The 19,201-nt window shown below is 36.4% G+C and overlaps 1 protein-coding gene across 1 annotated transcript in view; it reads right to left on the reverse strand.

Annotated features, from left to right (window-relative positions):
* Positions 1-11,422: 11,422 nt before the first annotated feature.
* Positions 11,423-19,201, reverse strand: part of LOC124794997 (roquin-1) — a 251,544-nt gene continuing 243,765 nt past the window's right edge. Inside the window, 1 exon segment of the mRNA XM_047258752.1 lies at positions 11,423-11,661. Coding sequence (XP_047114708.1) covers positions 11,542-11,661 — 120 coding nt within the window. The 3' untranslated portion in view covers positions 11,423-11,541.

The following is a 19,201-nucleotide window of genomic DNA, read 5'->3' on the forward strand; positions in this document are numbered from 1 at the left end:
CTGTTAATTGAGCGATGTGATGAGGTCTCCTTGGTCTTAAAATTGGCCTCTCTGAGTCTGTTGTGTATTGTTTGATCACTGACATTGCAACCAGTTACTGCCCTTAGATCATTTTGTAACTCCTGGGCAGTCAAAGAGTATAGAGATGGACTCATTACTTACACTCGATAGATGGCAGAGTGAGGCATTGCTCATTCATTTCGCTCTTAGGCATAGAATGATACATTTGAATGCCGCCAATAAGCCATGGCTTTTAAAAGTACTTTGGAGGATTGTTCTCATTATTAAAACACATCAGAAGACTAAGAACAACAGTATATATTTTATCACGAACTATGTATATAGTACACACCATCAAATTCTTATCCCTCTATTTCGAGCAGTTTATTATATGTTGCCAACGGCCATGCTGCAGTGGCAACACTGGTTCCCACCAGATCACCAAAGTTAAGTGCTGTCGGGCTGGGCAAGCACTTGGATGAGTGACCATCTGGTCTGCTAAGCGCTGTTGGCAAATGGGCTGCACTCAGCCCTTGTGAAGTAAACTGAGGACCTACTTGATTCAGAAGTAGCAGCTCCGGTCTCGCAAACAACATACGGTCGGGAGAGCGGTGTGCAGACCACATGCCTTTCCGTATCCGCATCCAGTGACACCTGTGAGCTGAGGACGACATGGCAGCCGGTCGGTGCCATTGGGCCTTCCAAGGCCTGTTCAGACGGAGTTTAGTTTAGTTTATTATATGTTGTGATGCATAAATTGTGTTTTCAAATGCTCCTGTTAAAGTGTTTCAGTCACTAGGCTTCCCCACCCCCCTTTTTTCTTTCTTTTTTTTTTTAAAAAAAAAAAAAGGTCGAAGGTACAGACACAGAAACATTTTGAAACATGTGGAGATGGTTGACTACTCGAACATATGGAAACACTATTTATACACATCAGACCCACAATCTAACACATTCTCAGAAATACAAGAATTACTGGTTGATTCTGATCTACTGCAGATACACATTAGGAGGAAAGTTGCTGTTAACTGTGGTTATGACGAATTATGTGACACTTTTGAGTTCAGACTGCAGACCACTTCTGTACCTTTGGGCACAACTAGTCTTCCCTTAATATTTCTTTACTTTCTGGACAAGAGAATGAAAACTATCATGAAATTCATATAGCACCATGATTGGAGGAAAACAACTCTTCAAAAGAGAGGGAGACGGTCAACTGTGATTTGAATGCAGATCTCACTGCTCCAGTTACCAATGGAATTGCTCCCCAAGTATGCCCCTGTTATGGGTTGAAATTACTCTTTCTTCAATTTCTCAGAAACTGTTAAATTGCTGGCCTAATACTTAGAAATAAATTCTATTGAGTCTACTTCATTCAAATCAAACCCCAAGCCATCAACTTTAACCCCTTTTTCTTCCTTTTTATTAAAGAAATTGATTGCCTTAGTGCCATCATAGTTGTTGCTTTTGAGTGGGCACTGATTAGTGGGTGAAAGCTCTTCGAAATTGGTTGATTGCATGGTCTAGTCCAGGCTTTAAACACTGGCTTACCAAACAATGGTACCTTCGTGTGTCCCATGGCTCACCAATGAGAAGGCACAGTTATTTGTGCACTGTTCTCTTGCATACCTGGGCCTACATTTGACACCATACAATTTACAAACTTTTCACATTGTAGTGAATGTGACCATAATGAACACATCTCTAAAAAGACCATTGTCATGACCTTTTTGGAAAGAACCAATGAGAAGGCACAGTTATTTGCGCACTGTTCTCTTGCATACCTGGGCCTACATTTGACACCATACGATTTACAAACTTTTCACATTGTAGTGAATGTGACCATAATGAACACATCTCTAAAAAGACCATTGTCATGACCTTTTTGGAAAGAACAATTCTTATTTGTTGAAGAAAAAGATTGTTGCAATCCCTAGTGTGTTCTAAGATGCTAACCACAATGAATAAGTACAATATTCAGTGTCACTATGTATCCCTTCATTTTGTACAGTTGATTAGGTGGACAGTGATCAAGAAATCAATTACAAAGTACAGCACTATGTAATTTTAAGGCAGAAAAAAAAGTCATAGGGTCCTTCTCCATGTTCTTCATATGCATCAATTTCAATTATACGTTTCATGCAATTAATTTTAAATAGCTGATGAAGAGGAATATTTAAATGACATGCTATTACTTACAAGCTACAAGTTGTACAAATAATTGTGGCAAGCAGCGGCCGTTTTCGATGGGGGCTCTTTGAAGTTCTGTTCGCTGGACATCAGGAGAGGTAAAGAAATTTGAACGAGTTCGTATCTCAAAGCAAAGTTTCTTGTCAGATCCAAGATATGGGTACGGATCTGGAAAACCAAATGGAGGACAAAGGTCAGACATTTGTTGGTTATTTGATAGCAATTGATGAAATCATCAATGTAACAGACTATGTGAAGCTTGCAATATTAGTGCAAGGGTGTTGTCCTGGAACTAGAAGTTTTTGAGGAATTATTACATGTTATACCTATGGATTATGAAGTCACAGTTGGTAATTGAGGTGGTTTGTGAATCCGTTAAAAACATGTTTGCCATGGGACAGGCTCTGTTTGTGGCAACAGATGGAGCACCACAGACAGGTTTGGTATCTTATATGAAAGAAAAAAAAAAATCAAAGAATTTGGAAGAGACATAAGAAAGAAAAGAAAAAAAATCAAAGAATTTGGAAGAGACATATAAAGTATAGATACACTGTTTTATCTCCCAGGAGGGCCTTTGCAGAGAAGGTGTGCAATGTCATGAAGATTGTGGCACAATGTGCCAGTATTATGAGGCGCCACTGTATCCATCACCACCAGTTCAAGGGATTTTTGCAAGACTTGGAAGCAGCATATGGCAATGCCCCATGCCCCCCTCCCCCAGTGTGTGGTACGACCGCTTATTAAAGGCGAAGTTCTTAACACATTATTTGCAATTCAGAAGGAAATTGCCCTATTTGTGGATGTGGCAGCAGATATGCAGCCAGCATTCAGTGATGACAAATAGGTTGTGGATTTTGCCTTCCTTACTGATATCACAGGGCTCTTGAATTTGTCAGCTCAAGGAAATATTCTGCTTATTCCAAACATGTATGATAAAATAAGTGCATTCATGGATGAACTATATCTCTCTGAAAGGCAGCTTGTCACAGGAAGAGTAACTTTTTTGAAAACATTTCATCGCTACAATTGTCTTCAGACTCATGTTTCACACCTCATCAGCAAAGTGTTGTGAAACTCCATGAGTCTATTCAGACCATATGTAAAGACCTATGTAGCATACAAAATGAATTCTAATTATTCAGCACACATTTTCTACTGCACCAGAGACTGTGCATTTGAAAATGCAATTAGAATTCATTGATTTGCAAAACCGGACTCTGCCCAAGGAGAGAGAGTACAACACAACCAATTTGTTTATGTCAGTACTGTGATATTCACCCAGAAGAGATCCCAAAACTACAGAGGAATGCACCTAACGTTATATCCATGTTTGTCTCAGCATACTTTCAAGAACTGTTTTCCATTAGGAAGAGGGTAAGTACTCCTGTCAGGTCTCAGCTCCAAGATCCTACACTGAAGAGCGTACTGCATCTTGCGGTGACAAAGGGTCTCACTGCAAATATTTAATCTCTTGCAATCAAAAAGAAATATATTGTTTTACATACATAATGAAATACAGGTATTTTTCCCTTGGATTGAATTTTTATGTTTATCACATCCTGCTACAATGGAATTACTTAATCATAGTCATCTAACTACCCAAGTTTGTTACGTGCAGTGCTAACTATTCACAAACAATCTTTCTGCCCATCCCTCTCCATGTGCAGTAGACTACCTGACTGCCCTCACGTTTGCAGTTTGCACACCTCTTCCCAGCACGGCCTACCAGTGGACATGCCTGCTGGAACAGCCTAGTCTAGTCTTTCCTTATGAGATTTCACTTTTTGGGTATCTTGTGTAAGACAGCTGTTAAGCGGACACCATAGGCTTTTATTATACTGAGGTGACAAGGGATCTGCCTCAAATTCCTTTAATTCATTTGTGCATCAACAGATATATGAAAAATCTGCTAGCTACAAATCTGTATCATTTAACAGGATTTTCAGATTAAGATTGTGAGCATAATGAGGACTTAGCATACATTTTTATAACAGAAGCAGTTAATTACTGTGAAACAGATGTCACCCAGTGGACATGTGAGCAACACAATGTCAGATTTACTAGTAATTTTCATCATAATAGAAAGCATTTTCTTAAAGTTTCTGGATAACTTTTATTCAATGCAATATACATATTTCTATCCACCATAACATTACACAGATTAATATAATCGGTAGATAAACATGCTTAACATGCTTTTTAGTCTACATACAGACATTAAATCTTTAATATACAGTTTAATATGCTTCAAACATATATTTTTCACCTCACACAATCATTCTTTAAGTACTAAATGCAGTACATAATTGTTTGTGTGTGTCTAGTTGTTCTTTACCACTGACCATTTATAAAAGAAAAAGAAATAAATACTTACAATGAGAGGTCAAGTTAGGAGTTATTGCACAACAAACTCTTAGCATACAATATTTTGACATAACTCCAGTTAGATGAAACTGCATGCCTTAACTATGAATTTAATTATGATTTTCAACCCATTTTTTATTCAGGACCACACCAGAATTTTAAGAATACTGTGGCTCAAAACATTAAAAAGTCTAATAATGAATTCTGCAAAGGAAAATAAAGGTAAGAATATATGTTCTACCTATAGAGGGGATTTTAAGGGTGCAACTATATTCACACTGAAATTGTTAGTGTATGATCTCAGAACACATTACCAATAATGGCAAAATGTTTAATAGATGATTCAACAAATTCCTTAAGACTTCTGCTGCTGCTGCATTTGCACATATAAAAATGATAAATGAGTTGACTTTCAATACTTATGTACTTATGCAACAATGGGAACAAATGAATGATGCGAGCTTTATACATGAAAACATCTATTATGTCATTTCCGGCAATAACTAAAATGGAAGTGAGGATGAGTAAACAAGATAAATTTCAATTTCTGTTGAGGAAATGCCTCAAAGTAGTACACAAAAGATGAGACTAATGCATAAAACTGTAAAAATTAAAGGTTGTGTATGTTTGAGATTTAATTAAAACAATTAAATTATGGCTCAGGACCAAAATAGAGCAAGCCTGGTGTCAGTGAAATGATATTGAGGTAATCCCTTAGATTTCCAAATATGCAGGCAGGATAAATAGGCCCTCGTTTACACGGACAATGAGAGTGACTATCCCTAATACCATATAATCTCCATATCCTCAAGCTAGATATTTTATACAATTTGCATCTGTCTTTTGGTTACATAATGACCTGCCATATACAGTATTCAATACAAAGGAAAAAATTGTGTCAATGACAGCATATGAGCTTGCACAATCCATTTCAAATCATTCTATATTTTACTACATACAATGCATAACTGTATTCAAGATACAGATTATGTGGTTTGCTGGACAGCTGTTTTGTTAATTAAGAGTTCCAAATATGTCACAACATTCAAAAGAAATATAAAGTTTTCACAATATTAATGTTAAATTTATTAAAATGATATCTATGGAGTAGCAAAGAATAAGGGGCCGATGACAAGAAGTGTGAGATCAACTGTTACTGCAAAAGTGTTGATGCAATGTGAATGGTTTATTTCTGTAATTCATACGTCAGATCATGGGAAATTTGTGTCCTTGTATGTGCCAATACTAGTCGCCAATTATTGTAATGAATAATGGACAATAATAATTATGATGCAAAAATGATTGCTCTCTCTGCACAACTGAACTTCAAATAAAGCCATCCTAAAAATGGTTAGATACCACTTAAAGATGGAAAAGTGTCATCCTGCAATACGAATGCCTTGTACTCACTATTGTTCATTTAAGCAAGTGTTGCATCGCTTGGGAAGAAAAAAAAAAAAATTGCAATTACAAGCGGATGTACAGTGGAGAAAATGAAAACATGCCCTAATTACGAAGTTGGACCTGCACACGTTAAATATGTAAATATGCCAACTCTTACACGACTGAAAATGACAGAAAAGCTAAAAAAAGACATGAAGAGAAAAATGAAGATGCAGAAAAACTGAACTGATTATGTGAGTTCTTAACTTTTTCTAATCATCCTTTTAATTGGATAAAAGCCAGTGTTTCAATCTCAGTTAATTTATGTTGAATATTGTTAAGTAAAGAGAACACAATGAAATGTCAGAATAAAGTACAAACAAGCTATCTGAACAAAATTATATAAGAATAACACATTTAAAAACATTCAATACTGCCACAGATATGGGCACAGGTACAGAACATGCACGTATGTGCACACTTGTGTGTACCTATTACATGAGAAATTTGGTCAAAATATATTTCATGATATACAACTGTCATTTTGCAACAACAGGAAGGACTAATAATTTCATCATAAAATTTTAAAGTGAAAACAGCTTCTCTAAGAAATTACTATGACTGTAAAATACAGTACTTGTTCATGTTTTAAATTACAATGTGTTAAAATATGCATTTGTACCAATTCAATCATTCTTATGAACCAGAATTTTTCTAGAAAAAATTCTTCATTCATTCATAAAACCTTAATAATGACCCCCCACAAAAAGGAGACTCATTTTAAGCAGTATATCATATTACATATATACATTACTGTATAACAGATGTAGGTAAACTTCTTAGTCAAGTTCCAAGCAAAAGAACTATCTCTGCACAAAGAACATGTTTAACATGTAAATATTCAGCATCAAGTAGAAGGAATGTAATGCAGTGTGTCAAGCACCAGATCAATAAGTCTGTATGGTACTTACCACAAAGCATGACACAATGATGACAGATAAGCACTGTCATACAGACACAAGTCTCAAACTGTAATAGTTATTTATATATTATATATAAGATAACTTAAATGTAATTGACTATTTTCTGACAAGTGATATGCAGACAAAACCACTGTTAAAGATTATCTGTTGGTACTGTGCTAAACATGTAAAATCAGTGGACAATAGTAAAAATGATGTCAAATTTGGATCCATAACTTATCATTCAAATGGCCTAATATTCCATGTTACAAAACAGATATACTTTGGAGCTAACAAAACATCTGGTGTTTAAACAAATTTCATTGTCCTGTAATTTTGGACAAATATTCAATAATTTTACAATTAAAATTATTTTCACCTACATATCACGTAACAAGCATACTACTGCAGCAATATGCCAGGAAGAATGATGAACACACTGAACTGTATATACAAATAAATTAATCTACTGCATTCAAATCAGAAATACAAAGTATAAAGGCAATTTCTGTTTCCTGCTATAAACCCGAGGCGAAAGTGTTACTAATAACTATAAAAATATTTTCACATTACGTAAGTTATGACTCTGACTGCCAAAAGCTTTAACATTTGTTCACATTTTTACTATGTGAACGTTGGAAAGCTTTCTTTAGTGGCTCCATACAATACACTGCACTCAATGGATGTTGTATTACAACATGACGATGTTATCTTTTTTCCGAAGTTATCATCACTTTAATACCACTTATTACCTAAAATTTACACAACCAAGTGTACACTCTGAAGTGGAGGAGGAAAGGGAAAAAAAGTGCCATAATGGATTAGTGTGTGTGTGTGTGTGTGTGTGTGTGTGTGTGTGTGTGTGTGTGTGTGTGTGTGTGTGTTTGTGTGCTGGAATTAGAAATTCAGTAATAACAACAAAACACCACCATACAAATGTAATATGTTTTACATTTCCCTCTCTCTCCCTTGTGTGTGTGTGTGTGTGTCTGTGTGTGTGTGTGTGTGTGTGTGTGTGTGTGTGTGTGCATAAACTTAAAAAATTATTCAACAAAATATATTATGTATAGCATCTATAAAACAAAGGCATTTTAGCCACACAATAATGATGACTTTGCACAAATGTTATAAGGATAAAGATCTTACAACATATACAAGTTTTCTGGCACACATTGTTAAGATATTTCTTAAATGTCTAATGGTTAGGAAACTTCATTTAAATCACGTATAACATTTTCCAGTTCAAGTGCCTCTCGGCAGAATCCATGTCCATATTTATAAAGCCAAAAAACTTGTAACACATCATTACAGAGCATTCTACATAAAGTACTATCTAAAAAGCCCAGTGTAAATATTACACCGCCAACAAACATGTTACAAAATGTACATTATTTTGCTTTGGTTACAGAAACATTCAGCATTATGTACATTACATATTTTCTCTGACCAATGTTGTAGTCTGTATTGCATTTGAAATAATTCCATCATGACCCTATTTGTATATTGCAGGCAACACCAAGATATCTGTAAGTTTCAAGCACTCCCATAAAATGTATGTTCAGGAAAATTCCAGAATTAACATAAAGAGAAATATTAACATTCAGCAAATCGCTGCCTTTCGACAGTGTTATTTGTCACTAAAGAATGTCTGATTTCAATGAATCTGAAGGTTTATTTTGACACAGTACAATGAGATCCTACTCATTTGGAAAACTATTTACAGAAATGACATTAATTTTATTATTAGAAATTGTGAAGCAGTGATTTACATGAAAGTTTCGAACTCCTCCTGAAAATCACCTTCTGTGCAATGTTTTTGCAACAGTATGCTCTTTATGAACAGGAATTAAGCTGGGGGAAAAAAACTAAAACCTCTATTTAGCCTACGACAATGTCATCTGTGATTTTTAGTAATTCCACATCAACAGGCAGTGAAATATTTTTTATGAGTAATACACATTCTTAATTAAATGGAACCATTGTGACTTAGGTATCATATTATTTAACTTCATATCACAGGGACAGAAACTAGAGGTATGTTTGGTGCCAAATTTCAGTCAGAGATAACCAGAAATATGCCAGCAATAGTTCAGGCTAGGTGAATGTATGTAACAAAATTAAAGTGAGTATTTGAGATAATATTATAGTGCAGCTCAGGATGTACAGCAAGATGTCTTTTAACAAATACTCGCTAGCTATGGAGCACCAAGCATACAAGATTTTCGTATCAAAACCAGATTAAAATATTTCAGGCTTGAGTGGCTGGTAGGCACATAAACAGTACTGAAAATGTTAAGATTCCACACAGTCTCTCTTCATGTGTTCTGTTCTGTTCTGTTCTGTATGCCTGACTATAGTAGTTGCCTCTGAGGAACACTGAAAGCTTATCAATATTTTAAATTTTATTTATATGTCTACCAACCATTCTACATCTTAGCTGTATTGTGAGCTGCTACCTTTGTTCCTTCCACGATTTGCTTTCAATCTAAGATTTTCCATCACCAGATAAAAATATATGAATATCAATGATACTGAGTTACAATGGTTTCTGAAAATGGGAAATTTGAAGCTCAATTCAATGAAACTCATTCATGTCAACCACACAGGATTTAAATGCAATGTGGATTCTAACTGTGCACCGACACAAATGACGACAAAGCACAAAGTTTTGTCATGTCTAACAAATGGATTCATCAGCAGCAAAATATATTAAAAACAGATAGCAAAACACCAATAAGGTACAGTGAAAAAATATCACCCATGAAAGAAGCAGCACAGTTCCACAATACAGGATAATACACACTGCATTTATTTGCCACATTAATTACATGGGATTTTCATGTTATCTCTTTTATAAGCTCACACATACTTGGTGCCCTGATTCAGACAGCTTGAGCTGTCCTAGGTTCTGCTCTAAATGTAATTACGAATAAACTATACTCACATTAACATTCAATAATTTCTTCTCAATACTACTTTTGCTACACTCTTTATACAATTACAGTTTCTGTAGGATAACGTGTAAATGCTCCCATTAAAACTGGAAGATAGCTTCACTTATGTAATTTTGATGTTATGTAGCAATTATAACAATAAAGTCTTTGTTATAAACAAAATGGAAATGTGCAAGCATATCACTGAAATACCTAAATGCTTGCACCTATAGATCACATTTACAAAACATACAAATGAATGTGTAGAAAACTAAATTCATTTTTATTCAAAAATAACTTTGAAATCTGGTTTTCTACGTCATAAAACTGCTAAGTCAAAAATATTTTTAAGACTACTTGGATCACTTAGCAAGGTGCTACAGTATCATAAGTTCTTCATATGAGACAATACTGTAATTCATAACACTCATATCAACAAATGGATTCACAAGCTGGTATATCTACATAATCACATACTTATATTTTTAATATATAGGAGGAAAAATACTAAACAATCATTCGACTGTCAGGCAAGTTTAAGATTGGTCAAATATTAAAAACACATAAAATCATGACATTTCCTTATACCTAATACAAACAACTTGTTACAGAAAGCCTACAATGTAGAGATCAGTGAATTTCATCGATAAGTTTTTAAAAGGCCATGAAAAGAGAGAAAAAGGGGGGGGGGGGGACAGGGAGGGAGGGAGAAGACAGACAGAAACTTTGTGAATGGTCAAACTGAATGTGGGATGTGCATAGTGAAGAGAACAATCCACAAGAAAAGAAGATAGAATGGATGAAGGATAATGGAGAGCTTGAGAAAAACAGAAATGTCAGAAAATGTGAAAAGAAACAAAACTATAAAACATGAAATGAAAAATAGAAAAACATTCATGATGTCAGCTGTGTCATTTGGGTGCTCATCGAAGAAACTGACTGATTTTATATGTACCATGCTGTTCACATCCTTCCCTTACCATTCATTTTCATCCTGCAAGCCATTCTAAATATCCTAACTAGGCTGCTATCCTGTAGCACAATATTTCCTTTCTCTTAATTTTCAAACACAATGGTTCTACTTATTCGTTCCACCTCATCCATCCATTCACAGTACTCAAATTTAAACTCTACTTCACATACTAGTGCTCTTCTGAAGCAATTATTATAATAATTTAAACATTTAATTCTACACTTCTGCTTTTGCCTCTGCCTGTCAGAAGAATGATAGCAAACATTTCCCCTCCTCAATGTTTCAAGTGATCATAAACATATATATATATATATATATATATATATATATATATATATGAGGGAAACATTCCACGTAGGAAATATATATCTAAAAACAAAGATGATGTGACTTACCAAATGAAAGTGCTGGCAGGTCGACAGACACACAAACAAACACAAACAACCTGCCAGCACTTTCATTTGGTAAGTCACATCATCTTTGTTTATAAGAGAGCTATAGAGTGTTGCTAATGCTGTTTTATAAACTGAACAACAGCAGCAGTCACTGCCTTACAGAACTAAAGCATGATCATTTTAAAAATAACTTTATTAGAAAACTTTATTTTTTCCATCAGCAACTGTAATATAATAATTTATATACGAATTTTCACTTTCAGGATATCCTGGTATTAATACAAGTCTGAACCCATTGGGTTGATAATAAATATCATCTCTGACAATGAGACTATTTAGATCTACTTTTTTCCTGACTCTTCTTCACTGGACCACCTCTTCTCCTGCTCCTCTAGCTCGTACTCCCAGCGCCGTTCAAGTTCGAGCATGTCATTTGCTATACCTGCTTCATATGTATCTTCCTGTGAATATAAGAAGGTTTGGCAAATTAAACATCCAAGTATACTATTTAAGTCACAATATACAGCAGTATCCACGTTAAAAAACAGCTCTAGAGAAAAACGAAATTGCACATCTCATTAAACTAAATGCCTAGTATTCCTTGACTGCAGGATTAATTTGTCATATGTAGTGTCAAGTCACATCATACAAGGTTCTGGGAATAGCAATAGGTACTGCTATGAAGCGGTATAACCAAACAGACACAGTTGTTGGTGTTATGGTCTTCAGTCCAGAGACTGGTTTGATGCAGCTCTCCATGCTACTCTATCCTGTGCAAGCTTCATCATCTCCCAATACCTACTGCAACCTACATCCTTCTGAATCTGCTTAGTGTATTCATCTCTTGGTCTCCCTCTATGAGTTTTACCCTCCACGCTGCCCTCCAATACCAAATCGATGATCCTTGATGCCTCAGAACATGTCCTACCGACCGATCCCTTCTTCTAGTCAAGTTGTGCCACAAACTCCTCTTCTCCCCAATTCTATTCAATACCTCCTCATTAGTTATGTGATCTACCCATTTAATCTTCAGAATTCTTCTGTAGCACCACATTTCGAAAGCTTAGGTAAAAGTAATGGGGGACTATGACTCACAGGTAGGATATTGGGAAACTAGTTTCTCTACAATAGAGATGCGTATGGAACACTTGAACGGCTTGTACTTGAATATTGCTTAACTATATGGGACACATGCATCAGGTCAGACTAAAAGGGACACTGAGTGGGCTGGTGCAGACGATTAAAGTTTTGTCTGACTTATGACAGAGTGCAACATATATGTGGTAAATTTAGCTCTCAGATACTCAAATAAAGGCATTTTATGTCTCATGAGAATCTGATTAGAAAACATCAAAAATCATTCACAAATGTATAACACAGGATCTAAATGAAAATCAATAACAGTAAATTTATTCGATAGACAAAACTTGAAAACACATCCAACAAAATACAAGGGAGCTGCTAAGGGATGCCTTGGTTTCACTCTAACAGATTTCTGGTGCTTGGTTACAGTACAATTCAAGATGCATTACAGAAAGTTCTGAATGTAGTTTCCTTTGTTTGTTGTTAAAACTAATACAAGTCAGAATGTACTGAATGAAATCTGATGAGCTTTTATAAAACTTCAAACAATGCACTTATATGGAATTTAACTGTAGCAAAGAAAAAAGCAACCCATAAAACTAATAAATTATGAACAGAGTTGATTGACAGCACTTACTTTAAGAAGCAAAATCTACAGTACTGCCAGAAGACAGAGAGAAAAGTAAAAGGGATACACTACCTTGCCCACACTCAGTGATGAATTCAGGGAAAGTCCCCCCCCCCCCCCCCCCCCCCCCCCCCCCCGCCCGAGAAATTCATATCTATAGTTGTGGTGAAACATAGAAATTATCACCTGGTCTGTTAACTTGTACCGTTGTGACAACATTTAAACTACGCCAGCTGCTGTTGCTAACGAAGTTTGGAGTCAACTATGGAGAAGTTGTAATGAGATGCAGTTTTTACAAGCAAAATGAATGTGTAACACAATAGGTGGTGGCTGGGTCCCTATAGTTTGGTTTCGTTACTTATCGGTTCGGTTTGGAACACTTAGCGTCGAGTGTTCTGTTTTTATGAACCATGGACCTTGCCGTTGGTGGGGAGGCTTGCGTGCCTCAGCGATACAGATAGCCGTACCGTAGGTGCAACCACAACGGAGGGGTATCTGTTGAGAGGCCAGACAAACGTGTGGTTCCTGAAGAGGGGCAGCAGCCTTTTCAGTAGTTGCAAGGGCAACAGTCTGGATGATTGACTGATCTGGCCTTGTAACAATAACCAAAACGGCCTTGCTGTGCTGGTACTGCGAACGGCTGAAAGCAAGGGGAAACTACAGCCGTAATTTTTCCCGAGGGCATGCAGCTTTACTGTATGATTACATGATGATGGCGTCCTCTTGGGTAAAATATTCCGGAGGTAAAATAGTCCCCCATTCGGATCTCCGGGCGAGGACTACTCAAGAGGATGTCGTTATCAGGAGAAAGAAAACTGGCGTTCTACGGATCGGAGCGTGGAATGTCAGATCCCTTAATCGGGCAGGTAGGTTAGAAAATTTAAAAAGGGAAATGGATAGGTTGAAGTTAGATATAGTGGGAATTAGTGAAGTTCGGTGGCAGGAGGAACAAGACTTCTGGTCAGGTGACTACAGGGTTATAAACACAAAATCAAATAGGGGTAATGCAGGAGTAGGTTTAATAATGAATAGGAAAATAGGAATGCGTGTAAACTACTACAAACAGCATAGTGAACGCATTATTGTGGCCAAGATAGATACGAAGCCCACACCTACTACAGTAGTACAAGTTTATATGCCAACTAGCTCTGCAGATGACGAAGAAATTGAAGAAATGTATGATGAAATAAAAGAAATTATTCAGATTGTGAAGGGAGACGAAAATATAATAGTCATGGGTGACTGGAATTCGAGTGTAGGAAAAGGGAGAGAAGGAAACATAGTAGGTGAATATGGATTGGGGGACAGAAATGAAAGAGGAAGCCGCCTGGTCGAATTTTGCACAGAGCACAACATAATCATAACTAACACTTGGTTTAAGAATCATGAAAGAAGGTTGTATACATGGAAGTACCCTGGAGATACTAAAAGGTATCAGATAGATTATATAATGGTAAGACAGAGATTTAGGAACCAGTTTTTAAATTGTAAGACATTTCCAGGGGCAGATGTGGACTCTGACCACAATCTATTGGTTATGACCTGTAGATTAAAACTGAAGAAACTGCAAAAAGGTGGGAATTTAAGGAGATGGGACCTGGATAAACTAAAAGAACCAGAGGTTGTACAGAGATTCAGGGAGAGCATAAGGGAGCAATTGACAGGAATGGGGGAAATAAATACAGTAGAAGAAGAATGGGTAGCTTTGAGGGATGAAGTAGTGAAGGCAGCAGAGGATCAAGTAGGTAAAAAGACGAGGGCTAGTAGAAATCCTTGGGTAACAGAAGAAATATTGAATTTAATTGATGAAAGGAGAAAATATAAAAATGCAGTAAGTGAAACAGGCAAAAAGGAATACAAACGTCTCAAAAATGAGATCGACAGGAAGTGCAAAATGGCTAAGCAGGGATGGCTACAGGACAAATGTAAGGATGTAGAGGCCTATCTCACTAGGGGTAAGATAGATACCGCCTACAGGAAAATTAAAGAAACCTTTGGAGATAAGAGAACGACTTGTATGAATATCAAGAGCTCAGATGGAAACCCAGTTCTAAGCAAAGAAGGGAAAGCAGAAAGGTGGAAGGAGTATATAGAGGGTCTATACAAGGGCGATGTACTTGAGGACAATATTATGGAAATGGAAGAGGATGTAGATGAAGATGAAATGGGAGATATGATACTGCGTGAAGAGTTTGACAGAGCACTGAAAGACCTGAGTCGAAACAAGGCCCCGGGAGTAGACAATATTCCATTGGAACTACTGACGGCCGTGGGAGAGCCAGTCCTGACAAAACTCTACCATCTGGTGAGCAAGATGTATGAAACAGGCGAAATACCCTCAGACTTCAAGAAGAATATAATAATTCCAATCCCAAAGAAAGCAGGTGTTGACAGATGTGAAAATTACCGAACTATCAGCTTAATAAGTCACAGCTGCAAAATACTAACACGAATTCTTTACAGACGAATGGAAAAACTAGTAGAAGCCAACCTCGGGGAAGATCAGTTTGGATTCCGTAGAAACACTGGAACACGTGAGGCAATACTGACCTTACGACTTATCTTAGAAGAAAGATTAAGGAAAGGCAAACCTACGTTTCTAGCATTTGTAGACTTAGAGAAAGCTTTTGACAATGTTGACTGGAATACTCTCTTTCAAATTCTAAAGGTGGCAGGGGTAAAATACAGGGAGCGACAGGCTATTTACAATTTGTACAGAAACCAGATGGCAGTTATAAGAGTCGAGGGACATGAAAGAGAAGCAGTGGTTGGGAAGGGAGTAAGACAGGGTTGTAGCCTCTCCCCGATGTTGTTCAATCTGTATATTGAGCAAGCAGTAAAGGAAACAAAAGAAAAATTCGGAGTAGGTATTAAAATTCATGGAGAAGAAATAAAAACTTTGAGGTTCGCCGATGACATTGTAATTCTGTCAGAGACAGCAAAGGACTTGGAAGAGCAGTTGAATGGAATGGACAGTGTCTTGAAAGGAGGATATAAGATGAACATCAACAAAAGCAAAACAAGGATAATGGAATGTAGTCGAATTAAGTCGGGTGATGCTGAGGGAATTAGATTAGGAAATGAGGCACTTAAAGTAGTAAAGGAGTTTTGGTATTTGGGGAGCAAACTAACTGATGATGGTCGAAGTAGAGAGGATATAAAATGTAGGCTGGCAATGGCAAGGAAAGCGTTTCTGAAGAAGAGAAATTTGTTAACATCGAGTATAGATTTAAGTGTCAGGAAGTCATTTCTGAAAGTATTCGTATGGAGTGTAGCCATGTATGGAAGTGAAACATGGACGATAAATAGTTTGGACAAGAAGAGAATAGAAGCTTTCGAAATGTGGTACTACAGAAGAATGCTGAAGATTAGATGGGTAGATCACATAACTAATGAGGAAGTATTGAAGAGGATTGGGGAGAAGAGAAGTTTGTGGCACAACTTGACCAGAAGAAGGGATCGGTTGGTAGGACATGTTCTGAGGCATCAAGGGATCACCAATTTAGTATTGGAGGGCAGCGTGGAGGGTAAAAATCGTAGAGGGAGACCAAGAGATGAATACACTAAGCAGATTCAGAAGGATGTTGGTTGCAGTAGGTACTGGGAGATGAAAAAGCTTGCACAGGATAGAGTAGCATGGAGAGCTGCATCAAACCAGTCTCAAGACTGAAGACCACAACAACAACATTATTATTATTGAAAACACCAACAAATTAGCAGTTGCTGTATAATAAGTGTGCAGTAAAGCTAAGCGTTGCAAGGTGTGTTGGCAGCGCCGACTGTGGAATAAGTCAGCCTTTCCTCTCTCATGTCTTCCCTCACCACACCTCCAATTAGCCTAACGTGTAAGCTAATCCCTTAGCTACGCAGCCCACCCTTGCTGCAAACTTTATTCTTATCTGACACTCGTATTTATACTTTATTTGCCCTTAGAATAAACCTGATGTCGCAAAACTTCTCCCCAGGTATTGCTACGGAATTGTTGTAAACAAGAATATTAAAAACACTTATTAAATATTGAAGCAATCTCCAACATAATAGCAATGCTTATTTTAAAAATAAACACAAGGTATTACATGTGAATCATACAAGCCTATGTACCAATGTGCATAGGTTTTAACGAGGAGGTAGAGGCTACGTACAAAGAATTACAGAAACTGATGTATGACAAATACACTACCAGACCACGATGGGGAACTTTAATGTTAGAGTAGGACAAATATTGAAGACTGATTCATCAATGGGAAAAATTTTGGATTTGAAATCAATAATGACAGGTTATGAATTAGTAAAATATGCTGAAAACAAAATGATTTTGTTCTTAATACACTGTTCTATAAGAAAACAAAAATAAAATGACTGCAAGGATGAAACTGAACTAAAAATAACGTCAACAGTGAAGGAACTTTACAGTATGTAATGATCTGAAACCACTTTAACAACAGAGGAAATTTTACACTCATTCGAAGATTTTTTTAAAATGTTCCAGAGCTGAATAATAAAAACAGATAGCAAATAACAGAAACCATACCATTCCACAAGTAATACAAGGTGTCTGGGTTTGTAGAACTGATAAGGCACTCTAAGTTTATGTCACATCAATACAAAACATTAAAGCTGGAGAAAACATAATCCTGAATCTGCATAACTGAATGGAGACCTGAACCTCCCTGAATGCAAGTCCAGTGTGCTAACCAATGTATTAGCTTACTCGTTAAGGCAAGTCCGTAGATCTATGAGCCTCCTCTTCGAAACGTACAAGATATTGACGAAATCATCATCAACCTCTTAAAAACAACCTGGATTATAATCAGGCAAAGGAATAAACTGTTTTAGAAGTGGATAACGTTCAATGGACGACTTGAAAGCTGTGAATGAAATTGTAGAATAGATTATGCAATACGAATTGCCATTTTCACTGTGAACCATAGATTTTGAGAAATCTTTAACCAAGCCTCAACAAAATCTGTACAAACTGCCATTGACACACAAGGCAGTGACTCAACATATGTTGGTACGCTGAGGAATACATTTGTCACTGCTACAGCTGTGGTAAAAGCAGAACTGAAAGAGGAGCCAGATTGTTTATCACCAACACTATTATTGGCAACCCTAGAACAAGCTTTCAGATCCTTAAGCTGGAAAAACAAGGGATGAATGTTTGTTAATGGAACATACCACAGTCATCTTTGTTTTGTGATAACAATGTACTGTTTGCCCCTAGCACAGACAAACATTAAGAACAAATAGAAGAACTTAAATGAGCAAGTTTGAAAGTGTACATGAAAATCAATTATAATAAGACTAGCACAAAATTAACAATGAAGTCACAGAAGTGGCTGAGGAGTTTTTCTGTATTTAGGGCACGAAGAGAGCAAGCTTACATAGACTGAATAACAATAATAATAACAATAATAATAAAATAATAATAATAATAATGTGCAAATAATAATAATAATAATAATAATAATAATAATAATAGTAATAATAAGTGCAAGTAAAAATGACCTGCACTGCATTTAGTAGGTGGCACGTTCCTAAGAACTAAGCAATATGTCTGAAATATAAAGTTAACAACTTATCAGTTTTGACTTACAACAGCAGAATATGGATTAAAAATATGAAAACCATTCAGAAACTGAGGGTTTCATTCAGGAATGGAGAGTTGCATGTTGAGAATTACTAGGACTGTGAGAAAAATGGATAAATACATCAGGTAAAAGAATGGTGTGAAAAGCGTAATTATTAATGTAATGAAAATGAAATGTAGGTGGTTGAAATTAACTGATTGAAACTTTTATACAGGCGAGTGGATGGTACATTGAACATGGAAGTTCTGTGCAAGATTCCACAATGTAAGTAAAGACCCAGGGAACTCTCTAATGAATGTGGGTAGATGACATCAGAAAAAAATGCAAGCTATGGATTTGTATAACAGAAAAAATTAGAGGAGGCATAATCCAGTTGAGGATGTCAGACAGCTGATGAGGATGATGATGAACTACTGTTCAATTACACTATTAGTGATAAATCACTGGAAACAGTTACTAACAAAGTATTTAGGAGAAACCAATACGAGTAAAATAAAATGGGATAAATGCATCAAACAAATTATAGGTACAGCAGATCCCAAGCCGATATCCATTAAGAAAAGCTTATGGAAATTATAAGTGCATCTATGAAAGAAGTGGTTTACAAATCATTTGTTTGAGTGATTCTCAAGTACTGCTCATCAATCTAGGACCATTATCTAGCTGGATTAAGAGGGAGAGGGAGGGGGAAGGGGATGG

This window comes from Schistocerca piceifrons, chromosome 4 (genome assembly GCF_021461385.2).
Source record: "Schistocerca piceifrons isolate TAMUIC-IGC-003096 chromosome 4, iqSchPice1.1, whole genome shotgun sequence".
Classification (NCBI taxonomy): domain Eukaryota; kingdom Metazoa; phylum Arthropoda; class Insecta; order Orthoptera; family Acrididae; genus Schistocerca; species Schistocerca piceifrons.